This window comes from Garra rufa, chromosome 1, assembly GCF_049309525.1.
Source record: "Garra rufa chromosome 1, GarRuf1.0, whole genome shotgun sequence".
NCBI lineage: Eukaryota > Metazoa > Chordata > Actinopteri > Cypriniformes > Cyprinidae > Garra > Garra rufa.
Window position 1 is genome coordinate 27,264,781 of NC_133361.1, and position 17,287 is coordinate 27,282,067.

Sequence of the window (17,287 nt, forward strand, 5' to 3'; positions counted from 1 at the left end):
AGGGAGTTGGGCTTGTAACCCAAAGGTTGTCGGTTCGATTCCCACACCGGCAATTTCCACAATGAACAGCGCCCTTTCCACCTTGAGCAAGGCACTGAACCCCCAGTTGCTCCCTGGGTGCTGGAGCAATGGCTGCCCACTGCTCCAGTGTGTCACTTCTCGCTGCTGTGTGCGCACTTGGATGGGTTAAATGCAGAGTTAAATGTCATGACTTTCACTTTCGACTTTCATGTGCCACATGATTCTTCAGAATTCATTCTAATTTGCTGTTTAAGAAACATTTATTAGTATTATTATTATGAATATTTAAAACAGATGATGAGTAATTTTTTTTTTGGACATTATAGAAATTAATACTTTTATTTAGCAAGAATGCTTTAAATTGATCATAAGTGATGATAAAGACATTTAGAATGTTACAAAAGATTTCTATTTCGGATAAATGCAGTTCTTTTGAAATTTCTATTCTGAGAAAGCTGAAAAAACTGCTTCCACAGCTGAAAAACGAAAATTTATTCAAAATAGGTTTATATTTGCCTACTGAGGGGAAACAAGGGGAATCCGCTTTTAGCTATTATGCCGCCCGCAGTTGGAATCAGCTTCCAGAAGAGATCAGATGTGCTAATACATTAGCCACATTTAAATGCAGACTCAGAACTCATCTGTTCAGTTGTGCATTTATTGAATGAGCGCTGTGCTATGTCCAAACAGATTGCATTATTTTATGTATAATCATTTTACTGTATTAATTAATTTGAAATCATTTTTTTAATCATCTTAAATGTTCTTAAATTTTGTTTTTATTGTTGTGATTATTATAAATTTGTATGATTTTTATGCTATTATGATTTTAATTCCTTTTATGTACAGCACTTTGAATTACCATTGTGTATGAAATGTGCTATATAAATAAACTTGCCTTGCCTTACTGTGTACATTTATTATATTTAAACACACACACACACACACACACACACACACACACACACACACACACACATATATTCTAACAAATATTTATTTGTATTATATTTGTATGTAAACACTTGTTTATAATTTATATTATATATAAATATAAAAGTTTTGCATATCAATTAATTTTAATTAATTACAACTAATCACTTTGCAGCTCCATTTCCAACATAAATGTTTTTTGAGCAGCAAATCAGAACATTAGAATGATTTCTGAAGGATCATGTAACTGGAGTAATGATGCTAAAAATTCACCTTTGAAATCAAAGGAATAAATTACATTTTACAAAATATTCAAATAGAAAAGTTATTCTAAATAGTAAAAATATTTACAGTTTCTGCTGTGCTTTGGATAAAATAAATGCAGGCTTAAAAAGCATTAAAAATCTTACTGTTCAAAAACTTTTGACTGGTAGTGTATAAAACAGAGAATGATGACAAACCAACACTTTTTGTATTCAAATTATTTTTATTAAAAAAAAAGGAATGAACTAATGTTTATGTACCTACATTAGTGTTTGGGATTGTACCGATTTAGCACAGGTAGCTTGCTACTAAAACACAAGGCTATTGCACACAAGACATTCTATACGTAAACACATTACATACATACTGTACACAGTTACATACATACATACTTTCATATATTTATCATATAAAACAAACATTGTTCCACAGGGTAGGCGATGTTTTACATTGAACGGAGTGATAGGGATGCTCACACAGGCTTAAACTCTTCATGCATTGCAGAAAAGAAAGAATGAGAAAAACAAAAAGAAAACATAGGCCGATATTGGAAGAGCTGCCAAAGTGCTTTCTCTGCTGAACTTTGAAACCGATCAGCAGAGGAAACTAAAACATGTTGGGATCAAACGGCGAACGGAGTGAAAGTGTCAGACTGATAGCATTAACGTACGAGAACATTAAGGTCAGTCCACAACAGGAAGAAGCATAGGAAACACCGGACTTCCTGCGGTTGCAGGAAGTTTAAAGTTTCTTCCGAAGACCTATTAAAAGATGTAACATCTAACATCCTCCAATATGCCTTTGAAAAAAGAAAGGCATGCTCAATTTGTCAAATCTCAAGTGTCAATTTTTTTATTAACTTTAAATGTCATTAAGACTTCACAGTGAGTGCCCGTTCTTGTTTCTGCAAGCTCAAAAATCAACAGGAGAACAATGATGTTCGGTAATACTGTCGATCGGCGAAAACGTTCGCTCGTAACACTTCATTCTTATATTCAGTTTAATTCGTCAAGAGGGCACGAAAACAAAGCACACGCCGCTGTAGCGACACTACGGCATTGTCATGCTGACGCAACCAGCGTTGCTCAGAGAAACTCGTCGTATCAGGAATTCAGTTATCACATTCAGATTGTGCTTTCCTCTTAGGAAAAATGAGGAATGGTAAAGAAAAGCGAGTTTAAATGGACGAAGAGGAGTAACATTGAAAATTGTACATAGGTTTGCCATACATATTAGTTACACAGGTTAGACTTTCATGCAATACAATGAAGCGGAATACTTTTATTGTCGGTAATCAAAGGGTGTTATGTATATCAAGTAATTCGATAAATACATTAGCAGGGATTCTGCAAGCATGCATGGTGGTTTGGCTCACTTGGAGTGCATTGTCGATCCTTACGTTTCAACGTCCACTCGAATCTTTCAACCAAGACAGTGGTGGTCTACTTGTGAATAGGATACGTCTTATATGCGACTTCTGGTAGGTTGGTCAGCATGCAGGAAACATACAATCCCAAGCTGCCCAGAAGTCGACAAAGTGCAACTTTGATTTTTCATGTTTTGTCAAAGAGCTTAAATGCATATAGCCATTTGAATTCGGCTCAATTGGCTTTGCCTTAAAATGTGGTGATGGTTCTGTGATGGTCAGGAACTTTTGCAAGGACAGAAGCAACCAAGGACACATAGGAGTCTGGTAGCACAGCAGTGGTGCTCTAAATGCCCAAGAGTCCCGAAAGTCCAAAGAAGTTGATTGTGATTCTCGTTTCATCCACTTCTGTCTTCCGTGCCTTGCCTCCAAGATGTGGTCTCCCGTTATCTTCAAACCCCTTGGCACTGAGGAGACCAATCAGACACAAGTAGTGCAGTCCTGCATGATGGGAATTGACTGGTGTTCGTGTTTGTTGGTGCAGTGCTCCATTGAGCTTGAGCTCTTGAGTGGCACCATGCAGCGGTGAGGCGGCCTGCCGCAGTTGAGCAGCCCCCAGCAGCAAAGCACCCTGAGGAACTCCTTCCTCATGTCCTTACTCCTCAACGTGTAGATCAACGGGTTCAGCGCAGAATTCAGCGTGGCGATGCTGAAGAAGATGGCAGCTTTGTTGAGGATAGGACATTGGTCCATTGTACATGAAGTGTCCAAGAGAAGGATGGTGAAGGCGGGCAGCCAACAAATGATGAAGACGCCCAGCACGATCGTGACCGTCTTCAGGAGAGCGTAAGCTGGAGAATTGGTGGCTTCTTGGTGGCTGGTTCGCACGATAAGGTAGATGCGAACGTAAAGGATCACAATGGACAGTAAGATGACGCTGAAGATGGTGACGACGAACAGGATGTAGTATCGAGAGTTGAGAGGCAGGACAGCGGAGCAATCGCTCAGGTTGTTAATACAGTTCCAACCGATAATGGGAAGACCTCCCAGGAGGATGGACATCACCCAGCATGCTCCGATCAAAAGGAACATGCGGCAGGTTTTGTTGGAGCCGTAAACTTTGACCTTGGTGATGGCAATGTAGCGCTCGATGGCAATAGCCAGCAGGCTGAAGACAGAGGCAGCCAGGGCGATAAAAGCAGTCCCTTCTCGTATGAACCACTGAACAGGCACTAAATGAAATGTCCTAGGGCCTGACAGGAAGATATTGGCGATATAAGCAGAGCCAGCTAGTAGGTCAGAGAAGGCCAGGTTCCCGATGAAGAAAAACATTGCTGAGTGGAACTTCTTGTTGCGAAAAACAGCAATGAGCACTAGGAGGTTTTCCAAGATGATGATACTGCAGAGGATGACGAATAAAATGTTCAGGGTGCTCAGGCTTTGATTAGTCTCCATGCGGTTTCGCAATTCCTCAGCGGTCATCTGCTTGGCACTGCGATAGTGGACCTCTATGAGGGACTTGTTGAAGTACTGTGAGTATTTGCTCATGGTGGCAGCTTGGCAAAACCCTGCAACCGGACGGCCAGTAGTCATTCAGAGGGCAGATTGGCTGGGCTTGTCTGGGCCAGCAGGAGCACGGGAAATGAGACGCCCAGCCCCAGGTCACGTCTCAGTGGCCCAGGAAGCTCCTCGGTGTCACCTGGAAACAAAGACAAAACGGGACGATTACTGGCAGGCCAATGGTAGAAAGTGACCATCAACAAATCATGTGACCCTAGACCACAAAACCAGTCATAAGGGTCCATTTTTCGAAATTGCGATTTATACATCATCTGAAAGCTGAATAAATAAGCTAAGAAATATTCGGTCGAGACACAAGAACGTTTTACTAATTACTAATCAAAAATTGAGTTTTGATATATTTACAGTAGGAAATTTACAAAATACCTCGATAAAAATGTATTTTTGGGTTATTGCTACAAATATACCCTTGCTACTTATGGCTGGTTTTGTGGTACAGGGACACAAATATAAACTAGTCCGTTTGGAAAGGACTATCTGTATGTCCAAACAATGCAAGTTGGAAGAGTGTTTGCCTACAACTAGACAATATTAATGCATTTTTACAATAAAAGCTGATCATTCAAAATTTCGGACTCAGTGTGCAATGACCTTTACAGTTATGCAATTCATTTCTGGTCTCAAATTGGAGCATTTTATTTTTTCACAATTTATACATTTGTGAATTTCTGTCACGGTTTACATTGAATGTGGTAATAAACAGGCTTTTAACTTTATCCGTATGATGAGGAAAAAAATCACTTTGATAAACCAAAAATACCTGTATATAATAATAGCATACAGTTAATAATATATAAAGTTTGAAAGCAGGGATGGGAAGCAGGAACTTGAAAAAAGAATGAACGACCCCAACCCGAAGACTTGAGAGCATTATAGCCTATGGGGCTGAAAACGAATGACTCGAACCCCGAAGACTCCAGAGGTTAACTAACTATTGACGTGCCAAAAGAACAAACTGCCTTTCTGGCCATTGAATGTAATAGTTGCATTGCTGTCTATTCAGGATCAGAAAGCTCTCTGAATTCATCAAAAATAACTTAATTTGTGTTCTGAAGATGAACAAAGGTTGTACGGGTTTGGGACAACATGAGGGTGAGTAATTAATGGCAGAATGCTCATTTGTGGATGAGCTATTCTTTAAGATGTGTTTTCAGTTATCTGATTGTAAGTGGTCAGCCTAGTCACATTACCACTTCCACCTGGTATTAACATGCTATAAAATGCATCTCCATTGACTGCAGAGAATTTACCATAAAACCTGTTTAGTGAAGTTTAAATTACTTGTTTTGGAGCACTTTCTCACAACATGTCCTAGAACAATCATGTGTTAGGTGAGTGAGTGTCAGGAATGCAGTTTTACTATGGTCTGGGACGCGTTCAAAATGGAGTGTTTACACTACACATGTTTTTGACTACCTCCATATGTGGTTTCAGTGATCAAATGACAAAACGCTTAAGACCCTGTTTCCACCTGTATTTAGCGCTGGGTGCTTGTAATTGGAGCACAAAAATGCATCTTAATACCAGGTGGAGTCTTAAAGAGTCTTGTTTTGTATCACGTGCACGTTGATTTTGCACAATCACACAACTATGATTGCTCACTGCTGCAGCTTGTTTAGAGACAGTTTGAACGGAAGCAAGTCTAAAATGTGTTGCACTAAAATGAGTGTGCACCGTAGATGAACGACTTGTGCTGTAGACATCAACATTATGAAAGTCTAACAAGCTTCCTTCTTGTAGTGTAGGCAAGGCTTTATCTAAAGCACAAGTTGTCCTGCATTGATCAGACACATGTTGGAAACTAAAAATAGCTCAAGTAGAGTTCTGGAATTTCCCTTCTGAGTAAATGCTACAAGTTAGAACTGTCCTTACGCTACAATCTGTTCTTGCCCCATGAAGAAAAAGATAAAGTGAGAGTTCATGTGACAGACAGTCTCTTACACCTACACTAGCAAGAGTAGATGCTTACTATTACTGTTCACTGACTCACAAAGTAATCTAACCTCACATCACGGGATGCGTAAAACAACATGACTTTGTAACCATCCTCTTGTTATTTCAATGTCTATAACATTTTACAAGAATCACCTAGATCTTCAAAACCAATAACTAGAGTGTGATTTCCACTGGCCGCAAAGCCTGTAAACATTCCCCTAATCTAAAATCCCCTTTTAACTGCTGATGACTAAATAAACAAAGAAAATGCTGAGAATAACGTTCTAGAATGATTATTAAGGAATACCTGATGACACACTGCTGAACGCATTCAATTAATGGACATGTTTGAGTAACAAAGTTGTGTGTGTGTGACACAGAGAGTGTGAGCAAGCAAGCAAGCGTGACTACCTGTGTCTGCACTGGCTCCAGACGTACAGTCACAATGTTAAATCTAATTACAGTGTTTTAGATTTTAGGCTTTACAGTTGCCCCATTCAGCTTCCAGCTAGAGAAATAAATTGTGCAAGTTTGAAGTTGAAATAGTTTGTCATGCAATTTGCTTGTCCAATGCCTTGTAGCCACACAGCTGTGGAAAATGTAATATCCAATATAATATCCACGTGTTCCCCAACTTATCAGAATAGTTCAAGAGCCTTGAAGGTAATATTTATCTAAGAACTAGTGGTTAAAAAAACCCTTAAAGGGTTAGTTTCAGCCAAAAATTTAAATTCTGTCATTAATTTCTCATCCTCCATGTTGTTCCAAAACCATATGACCTTCATTTATCTTCAGCACACAAATTAAGATATTTTTGATAAAATCTGAGAGCTTTCTGACCCTGCATAGACAGCAAAGCAACTGACATGTTCAAGGCCCAGTGGGGCTGGGCAATAATTGTTAACAATAATTATTAATCGATATAACTTTCCTCAATAAACAATAACAAGAGTTCTTTTGAAGAATTTGAAGCGCACTATTCAGACCGTTCAGACCTTTTAAATCTACAAATAATCATCATTTACCATAGATTTACTGTAGTAGCAGTAACTACACCATGGTATTATGTCAGAAATGTAGATGTGTAAAATGTATTAATATAATTACAGTATTTTTTGTGATTAAGCTAGAGAGTTATGAAAGCCTGTTTCCGCCACTGAATAATAATTTAAAAAAAGGTTATTGCGTCTCGTTATCTCACAATTCTGACTTTTTTCCTCAGAATTCTGAGATATAAACTCACAATTGCAAGTTATAAAGTCAGAATTGCATGATATATATTGCAATTTTGAGTTAAGGTAGAAAAGTAATCAGAACTGGACTTTATTTCTCACAATTGTGCATTTATGTCTCAGTTCTGAGATAAAAAGTCAGAACTGTGCGATAAAAATTGTGCAATTGTGAGAAAGAAGTCAGAATTGCAAGTTTATATCTCACAGTTCTGAGAAAAAAAAGTCTTTTTTATTTTTTATTCAGTGGTGGAAACGAGCTTCCATAGTTAACCATGGTATTGAGGTGCTTTATTTGTGGTTTTAACTGTGTTAATGTATGCTACTATGGAAGACCAATGGTTAATTAAGAAAAAGAAAGAAAAAACCTCAAACAGTCCGAATAATTTTTATCATATAAAAATTAGGTTGCTACAATTTTCACAGCTACTACTGATTTTGATAGTGAACATCCATTTACATCTGCATCCTAACTGTACTAAAAGTGTATTTCTAAGAGAATTTGTTTTTTATATTATTATTCATATTATGAGGCAACACAAACCTGTTTCTTGATTTGAAACAATATTACTCATTAGAACATAAAACTAAGAAAAACAAATTTTCTATTTTTAATTTATTTTCTTGAGGAAAAATGATTGTAAAAGTGTAAAAGAACTCAAAAACATTAAGTGTTTGTCAAGTTCTGACCATAAAGAATAGTTTAAACCCACAATTAATCATCTGGTTTCACATTAAAGCAAAAATCTGCCTTTAAATCTGAAAGAAATAAAAAACTGACATTTATCGTGATTATTATCTGAAAAAAAATTCCATGATAATTTTTTTGTTCATATCACCCAGCCCTAGGTTCAAACGTAATTTTATGAAGCTACAAGAATACTTTCTGTGCGCAAAGAAAACAAAAACAACAACTTTATTCAGTAAAATCTTCTCTTCCATGTCAGTATTTCATCCAAAATAGCTTAACTTGCATTCTGAAGATGAACCAAGGTCATTGCATTTAAATTAAAAACAGGAGAAATAAACCTAAGAGATGTACAGGAGATACCAAAATATATGGCCACAATCAGAGAAGAGATCTGCCCTCTCTTAAACTCCACCTTAGTTTCCTGTCTGCTCTCTAATCACAAATGACAAAAAAAAAAAAAAGTGCATCCCCAGTCCTTACAGAGTGAAGTCTGAGAACAATGCAGTTTGCTTTAGTGTGTACTACCTATAGATGAATCAAAATATTGGACTAGGATATAACTGAAAGACTGCACCACTACTCACTAGAGGGCTCAAACGTAGCAGTTCTTGACCGAATTAAGACCACAACCCAAGATACACCGTCAGCACAGCCAAAGCAAATCTGCCAAAGCCTCAACACTAAAAAGACGCAAATCCCCCATCAAGCCAGAGTCACTGTAAAGACTATGCAACCATGTGGAATGGCATCTGGAGACAAAGGCAGGAATCTGAGACATCTGTGTGACGCACACACCTCACTTGAACATCACCGATTGCTGCACACAGTTCAAAACCCCTCACATACATAATCACAGATGCAGACTTATGTAAACATACCAGGAAGCGTGTCCCAGTCACCTATAAGAGGACAATAAGGTACAGCTGCGAAGACAGTGCCACAGTCCTGCTGCCAAATGCCAATAATACCCAGCAAGGCCATTTCCTTGAGCAGCAGCGAAGAACAATGGCCTCCTTGTGCAGGTTGCGTTTCACTCGATACTCTCTACTGGTACAAACGCAAGTCGTCCCATTCAAACTAGTCACATTTTTCATTCTGTAAACAATCAACAGTTCGTACCGTCAGACCAAAAGTTAAAATTACCCATCAAACTGCACAAGTGGCCTTCTCAGAAGCAGACGAATGTGTTTCAGAACAGCTTTACGTCCACCCACTAAAATTTCACTCTCGGAACAGGTTTGAGTGGGTAGTTTCGCTGCTGACAACACATGTTTGTGATTTCACTGGGCTGTCTGCAAGGTTCTCGATGCAGTCTGGGCCTTGTGTTACTGTGGAGACCTTTGCCGCCTTTCATCTTGGGATTTGACAGCGCGTGAAACCTGACGGGCTGGTTTGTCGGCAGTGCCGTCTCCGGCTTGTCCCACTTCACTATTACTCCCGCCCTGTCCTTCAACTCGAAGGGATGGCAGATCGTCCTGTCTAAATAATGAATCTTTTGTCTGTTTTTCTAAAGAAAAAACATATTCATTATGGTGAAAGATGAACAAGACGCTCATACGCTACCAGTCAAAAGTTTTTGATTTTTAAAGAAGTCTCTTCTGCTCACCAAGCTGCATTTGTTTTAAAGTACAGCAAAAACAGTACAATTTTGAACTATTTTACTATTTAAAATAACTGTTTTCTATGTAAACGTACTTTAAAATCTAATTTATTTCTGTGATTTCAAAGCTGAATTTTCAGCATCATTACTCCAGTCTTCAGTCTCACGTGATCCTTCAGAAAGCATTGTAATATTCTGATTTGCTGTTTAAGAAATATTATTATTATTATCAATATTGTGTACATTTTTTTCAGGATTCTTTGATGAATAGAAAGATCCAAAGATCAGCGTTTATCTGAAATTAAAGGCTTTTGCAACATTGCACACTGCACCTTTTTTTGGAGAACAAAATGATAGAAATTAATACTTTTATTTAGCAAGGATGCTTTAAATTGATTTAAAGTGATGAGGAGACATTTATATTGTTAAAAAAGCTTTTTTATGTTTTAACAATAGACGTTTGATTGTTTAACAGTTTATCATTCAAACATCCATGAATCATTTTAATGACTTGGTAGTTAAAAAACACTGAATTAATGCAAATTAACTAATAAATACATATTACCATTCAAAAGTTTTTGAACAGTAAGTTTTTTCAAAGAAGTCTCTTCTGCTCACCAAGCCTATATTTATTTGATCCAAAATACAGCAAAAACAGGAACATTTTGAAATACTTTTACCATTTAAAAAAAACGATTTCTATTTGAATATATTTTAAAATGTAATTTATTCCTGTGATTTTAAAGCTACATTTTTAGCATCATTACTTTAGATGATCCTTCAGAAATAATTATAATATTCTGATTTGCTGCTCAAAAACATAGTTGAAAATGACTGCGTGGATTTTTTTTTTTTCAGGTTTCTTTGATGAATAGAAAGTTCAGAGGAACAGCATTTATCTGAAATAGTAATCATTGCAAATTGTCATTATAAATAATTTTTGATTAATTTAATTTCCATTTCAGATAAATGCTGTTCTTCTGAACTTTCTATTCATCAAAGAAACCTGAAAAAAAAAAAAAATCCACGCAGTCATTTTCAACTATGTTTTTGAGCAGCAATTCAGAATATTATAATTATTTCTGAAGGATCATGTGATTGGAGTAATGTTGCTAAAAATTCAGCTTTTAATTCACAGGAATAAGTTACATTTTAAAATATCTTAAAATAGAAAACAGTTTTTTAAATAGTAAAAATATATTTTTTTAGTTTTGGCTGTACTTTGGATCAAATAGATATATATATATATATAAAAAAAAACTTACGGTTTAAAAACTTTTGACTAGTAATGTATGTCTAAACTGTGACTGAATCTCCAGTAGCAGGTCTCCACAATCCAGCTGGCCAAGAAGAGCAGTCTTCCTGTACACAACCTGACTACTATAGGCCAAAGGAAGTGTTTGTGGTGTCAGAAGATAACATCCTGTTCAGACTTGACAGCTGACTGGTGGAGAGAGCAAGACAGTTAATGTGGGAAAGGTTCGGTGGAAGCGAGAGACACAAAAGCAGCACAGAGGAAGTTTATTCGGATTCTTACAGGTGTAATACGTGCGGCAGGAAACGTGCTGAAGCACAGCAGCAAGCCGCCAACGGATATACATCGCTGAGAGAAATCTTTGCCGATTAAAGTGTTATAGTTCAGACCTGACTCATCATAAAGGTCACTCTTACAGTTCATAAGATTTCCAGCTCTCGTTCCGCAATCAGCGAAACCTGAACTGACGACCCCAGTCTCGGGCAGGACCCCGCCCACATCCCCATGACGGCTCGACAAAGGCCGCAGGTGTTGTTTGCGCTTCCCAGCAATACCTGATAAGCCCCAATTAGTCAGTGGCATCTGAGCAACCGTGTTTCCCACAACGCACCTGTTACCTAGCATCGGTGTGGATAACGTTCGCCTCGTTCTCCAGAGAGATCTTTAAGGGTGTCTTTGCAGGTTGCACAAATCGTCAGCAACCACACACTTGGAAAAAACCAGACACAGCAACATCTAACTGACAGACGTTTCACTTCAGCTTATTATGGCTCTCACATACCATGAAGGTGCTGTTTATGAGCATAGTCTTTCCACACTTATCTCATGCCACCTATTTTACTCATTGGCCTGTCTGCGGTAAATCATAAATGGTGGGTAAAGTTGTCTTTCTGCATGATGGCAGCACTTCAGATGCTGTCACGTTACCAATTCTACATCCTGCACTCATCGTGATAAGTTTCAGCATCCGCATGACCACATTTTTTCACCTCTACCACAAATGCACCCTTACACAGAGCTCATTCTTGGGGAATTTTATCACACAACAGGTTAACACTAAGCACAGAGAACCACAAATCATAAACATCTTCTAAAGAGCAGCCGGAGGTGACCTTTAACAGAAAGACTGTATTTGCAAACTGTACGCTTGAAAATGTTCTTTCAGGTTGTAGGCAGACTCTAATAGAAGTAATATCAAAATACATTCAGTTCTTAGCACACGATCATTAAACCTGATTATACCTTGCCCTGGAGAGCCGTACAATTACGTCATACATAATTGTATTGATTGGCTGACTGGGGCCGAGGCTGGTTCTGCAATATCAGATGTAAGAACAGAGCACTTACAGGAGGGCGGGAGGAAACGGGGGAGGAAAATTCCATCTGTTTCGTTAAGCCAAAAGAGTCATGAGTCAAAACTGGCCAATGCAGCGAAGGTGATACAACACAGAAAGTCGCAAGACCACAAAGCTCTATTCAGCATGCTCTCATTCCACCCTGCTAATGACCCAGCTCTGATATGTACTTCACAGTCGCCCACTTCCACGACTGGAAAAATACGGCTTTGCCGGTTTATAAACCAAATGGTTCTGGTAATGGTTTCTGATTGGTTAACCCACATGCTATAATCCATAATATAGTCATAGCGAAACACCTGCCCACCATATCACTGCACAAAATTGTTATTTCGGTTGCATTTCTGTAATATTTTTCTGTAACTAGGGATGGATGCCCTATTGTAAGTCGCTTTGGATAAAAGCGTCGGCTAAATGAATAAATGTAAATGTAAATGTAAATGGATGCACAATATATATTCATTTCATGATTCGATCCGATGAGAAAATTAACTGATTTGTATATATATAGTCTATTATAGAGTCAATTGGATAAATTATGCAGCTAAAATTGTAGATATATATTGGTATGGATGTCAGAGTATGTTTTTTATGTGTATCCTAAATAAAATTTGTGTGTTTATAATGTTTGAGAGAGAAATTATACTGTACTGCGAATCACAAATCCCACCGCTGTTTTTCCGATGCTTTGCAGGAATCTAATGGGAAATGTTTGGTCCTGCACCCAAACAAATCCTATTCTCATTGAGATATCATTTAGATTTATGTAGTTGATTTTCTATCAATTTCTGAGCTCAAAATGTTTTATCATTTTTAATATTTAAATTTTTTTTAATATAAAAATGGATCCTTTTCATAAATTTAAACCTCTATAACTTTTTTGGTTTACATTTTTTACAACTTTTTGAACTTCAACAATAATCTGTCAAGGTACTTCTTTAAAATAAGACCAAACTTAAATCTATATTCCCAAGTTTCAAATTTGTGTATGTGTAACTTTTTTAAATTGATGCACTCAAGTTTTTATAATAATAAAGTCACAATTGCATAATTATACTTCTCCAATTTGTTTTTTGAAATATAAAAATAATTGAGGCTGTCATAAAACAGGGTTTATTTAACGAAAACTGTAAAAAACTATAATGAGTGTGTTATAGTGCATATGTGTAGCAAAATGCTAAATGCTCTCTAGAGTTCACATTTCTAGCTGACTAACTAGTGTATAATCACTGAATATGTTTTTCTGAGGTAAATGTTACATACAGTCAAACCAAAATGTATTCAGACGCCTTTAAAATTACTTACATTATCAGTTTATTCACTACACACTGCAAAAAAGGGCTTATGTAACGTCGTACTTTGTCTTTTTTTCAAATCAACATATCTAAAAATTCTTCAATTAAGATGAATTTACTAGATAAGCAAAATGACATAATATATTTAGTCTTGTTTGTTTGTTAATTAACCGCAGTTTGCTTAAAATAATTAAATGATCTGCCAGTGGGGTAAGTAAAATACTAAATGCATTTGCAATTAAAGCAAAAACACTTGGTCAGGTCAAACTAAATAATTTGTGGTTTCAATTTTGATGAATTGTACCATTAATCCACTGTATGAAGAATGTTTGGGTATAATATGTCACAGTTTACTTTATTTTGCAATCCGCACTTACATAAATGAACTATAGTGTCCCGGACCCTAGTACAAAAATATAAAAAAAATTATATCTGACGCTGAATAACTTTTGGTTTGACTGTACATAAAAGCTGTTACATTGATGTCTATCTGAGTGATTACATGAGACAGGATACAAGTTTCGGTAAGCTGTACTCTCTTTTAACATACCTTTAGATGTTTGTTCTCGTTTATTTCATGCTCAAACTGGTAGTAAAAATAAGACCATCAGTTTACGTGTGTTTCGCACTTCTGCTTCTCTTCACTCCACAGCAATCTGTCACTCCACATTAACCAACACCAAAACTATTAGTATCTATTGTTTGAATACTGTAGTATATAAATTTGAAATCTAAGATTTTGTTTCATATTAAAAGTAACAAAGCACAAAGCTTATTACGATTTACTGGATGGGAGAAAACAGGCTAGACTAATTGATTCCAGAGATTTAAGAATCAATATCGTTTTGTGAAACTGAGAATCGAATAAAATCGAGAAATATATATTTTTTTTTTACTCGGCCCCTAAAGCATAGCACAACATTATAGTGCCATATTCCTTAAATATGCAACAATACAAATGCAGCGTTTGAGAAGTTTCATCTAAAAGCCTCACCAGGCTGCATTTGTTTGATGTAAAAAAAAAAAAAAAAAATTAAATTTAATATATTTACAATTTAAAATAATTGTTTCTATCTTAAATAATATATTTTAAAATGTAATTTATTCCGGTGATGGCAAAGCTAAAGTACTGAATTATCAGCAGCCATTACTTCAGTCTTTAGTGTCACATGATCCTTCAGAAATCATTCTATTCCTCATAGTTTTGTGAAAACCATAATACATAGGAAGTCTATTTTTAACATTATAAAATGTCTTTGTCTTAAAAAATATCTTGTTGTTCCCCAATAGTTTGAACTGCAGTGTATATATAATGTACTTCTAATGGATGTCTTCCATAGATGTCCATGCATCTCGGTGTGCTTTTATAAACTAAGGTGCAAATAAAAATTGTTTTTTTTATAGATGTGGTCATCTATGACAATAATACTGTCTACAGAGTCTAAGTTTCATTTAATCAGAGCATTCCTTCCTAAGCCACAGAAGATAAAACATGATTGGGTTTATGCTGCATTGTTCGTTTGTGGGTGAAGCGTTCATCCACAAACACATAGAGAAACCACTCGGTGTAATGTCTTCAGATTGCACGCTGACCCATAATACAATACCACCGCAACTAGCTGAGCTGCATCTGACGATGCATGTAGCACCATTCTCACAAGTCAAGACATATGCGGGCAGGCTAAAGCAAGTCTTAATGCAAATGCATGCCGACCAGCCTTGCACGCTGGTGCCACCGCTCTGCAACAAGCCTGGGGCCCCTCCGCTAACTCTTTCACAGAGCGTCTCTCCATCACCACCATGCATCGATTTGCTGTGCAGAAGCGGAATATTCCTAGAAGCGAAGCGTATTCACGTCAGAGCTCTCGGACAGAGACCGTCTGCTTCAATGCAGAGAGACAGACTGTGATGTGACCGATTGGCCTTAAACCACTCAAAGCATTAGTAATGATGTTTGTAATGAAATAAGTAGAGCAGGGTATGTTTTCTATATCTTTGCAATGGAACCTAGATATAAAAGCAATATGATTTTATATTGTGACTGTACTAAAACCAAAACAAATGATCAAAATATTGTTTACAAAATATTTACTTTGTATTAGTTGAGAGTATTTTAGAGCAACAAACTATTTTAATTGATTACTTTTAGAGTAATGTTAAATGCAAACATTTTTAAAGGAAATTCTATTTTTTTTTTATTTGTATAGCATTTTTGTAATACCTTTCCAAAGCAGTTTTACAGAAAATATCGTCTTGCAATTGCAAGTTATATAGTCCAGTTCTGAGGGGGAAATAAAAGGCCAATACTGTATGTTCTCCAAAAGGTTGAATTGCAAGAAAAAAGCCATAATTAAAAAAAAAAAAAAAAAATGTTAGAATTGTGATTCTGAAAAATAAAGTCAGAATTGCAAGATATAAACTCAAAATTCTAACTTTTTTCTTGCAATTCTGATTCCTTTTCAAAAGTGCTACTTCATTTATCAGAATAGAGACATTATTTCTCAAAATTGAAACTATTTCCTAAATTGGCGAGTTTATTTCTCAGAATTGCAAGTTTATTGCTCAGAATTTTGAGTGTATTTATTAGAATTGCAAAATTTATTTCTTAGAATTGCAAGTTTATTTCTCAGAATTTAGTTTTTTTTTTCACAGAATTGCAAATTTATTTCTCAAATTGCGACTTTTTTCTTGAAATTGGGAGTTTAAAATCACAATTTTGACTTTATAACTCGCAACTGCATGTTTATACCCAAAATTCTGAGAATAAAGTCAGAATTGCAACTTTATTTCTCAGAATGGCAGTTTATATCTCACAATTGTGAGAAAAAAAGTCAGAACAGTGAGATGTAAACTCGCAATTGTGAGGAAAAAAAAGTCAGAATTGCAAGAAAAAAGCTATAATTAAACCTTTTTTTTAGAATTGTGATTCTGAAAAATAAAGTCAGAATTGCGACATATAAACTCACAACTTTAACTTTTTTTCTTGCAATTCTGACTCCTTTTCAAAATTGCTACTTTATTTATCAGAATAGAGACATTATTTCTCAGAACTGAAATTATTTCTTAAATTCCCAAGTTTATTTCTCAGAATTGCGACTTTTTTCTTGAAATTGGGAGTTTAAAATCACAATTTTGACTTTATAACTCGCAACTGCATGTTTATACCCAAAATTCTGAGAATAAAGTCAGAATTGCAACTTTATTTCTCAGAAGGGCAGTTTATATCTCACAATTGTGAGAAAAAAAGTCAGAACAGTGAGATGTAAACTCGCAATTGTGAGAAAAAAAAAGTCAGAATTGCAAGAAAAAAGCCATAATTAAAAAAATAAAGTCAGAATTGTGAGATATAAACTCACAATTCTAACAGTTTTTCTGGCAATTCTGATTCTTTTTCAAAATTGCTACTTCATTATCAGAATAGAGAAACTATTTCTCAGAATTGAAACTATTTCTTAAATTGGCGAGTTTATTGCTCAGAATTTTGAGTGTATTTCTCAGAATTGCAAATTAATTTCTCTAAATTTTTCTTGAAATTGGGAGTTTAAAATCACAATTTTGACTTTATAACTCGCAACTGCATGTTTATACCAAGCAATTCTGAGAAAAAAGTCAGAATTGTGACTTTATTTCTCAGAACTGCAGTTTATATCATGGAATTCTGAGAGAAAAGTCATAACTGCGAGTTTATATCTCACAATTCTGAGAAAAAAGAAAAGTGAGATGTAAACTCGCAATTGTGAGAAAGAAGTCAGAATTGTGAGA

General features: G+C 36.1%; 1 protein-coding gene across 1 annotated transcript in view; it reads right to left on the reverse strand.

Annotated features, from left to right (window-relative positions):
* Positions 1-1,423: 1,423 nt before the first annotated feature.
* Positions 1,424-17,287, reverse strand: part of s1pr2 (sphingosine-1-phosphate receptor 2) — a 37,865-nt gene continuing 22,001 nt past the window's right edge. The window contains exon 2 of the mRNA XM_073833162.1: positions 1,424-4,283. Within this exon, the coding sequence (XP_073689263.1) occupies positions 3,065-4,177 (1,113 nt within the window). The 5' untranslated portion in view covers positions 4,178-4,283 and the 3' untranslated portion in view covers positions 1,424-3,064. The remainder of the gene's footprint in view (positions 4,284-17,287) is intronic.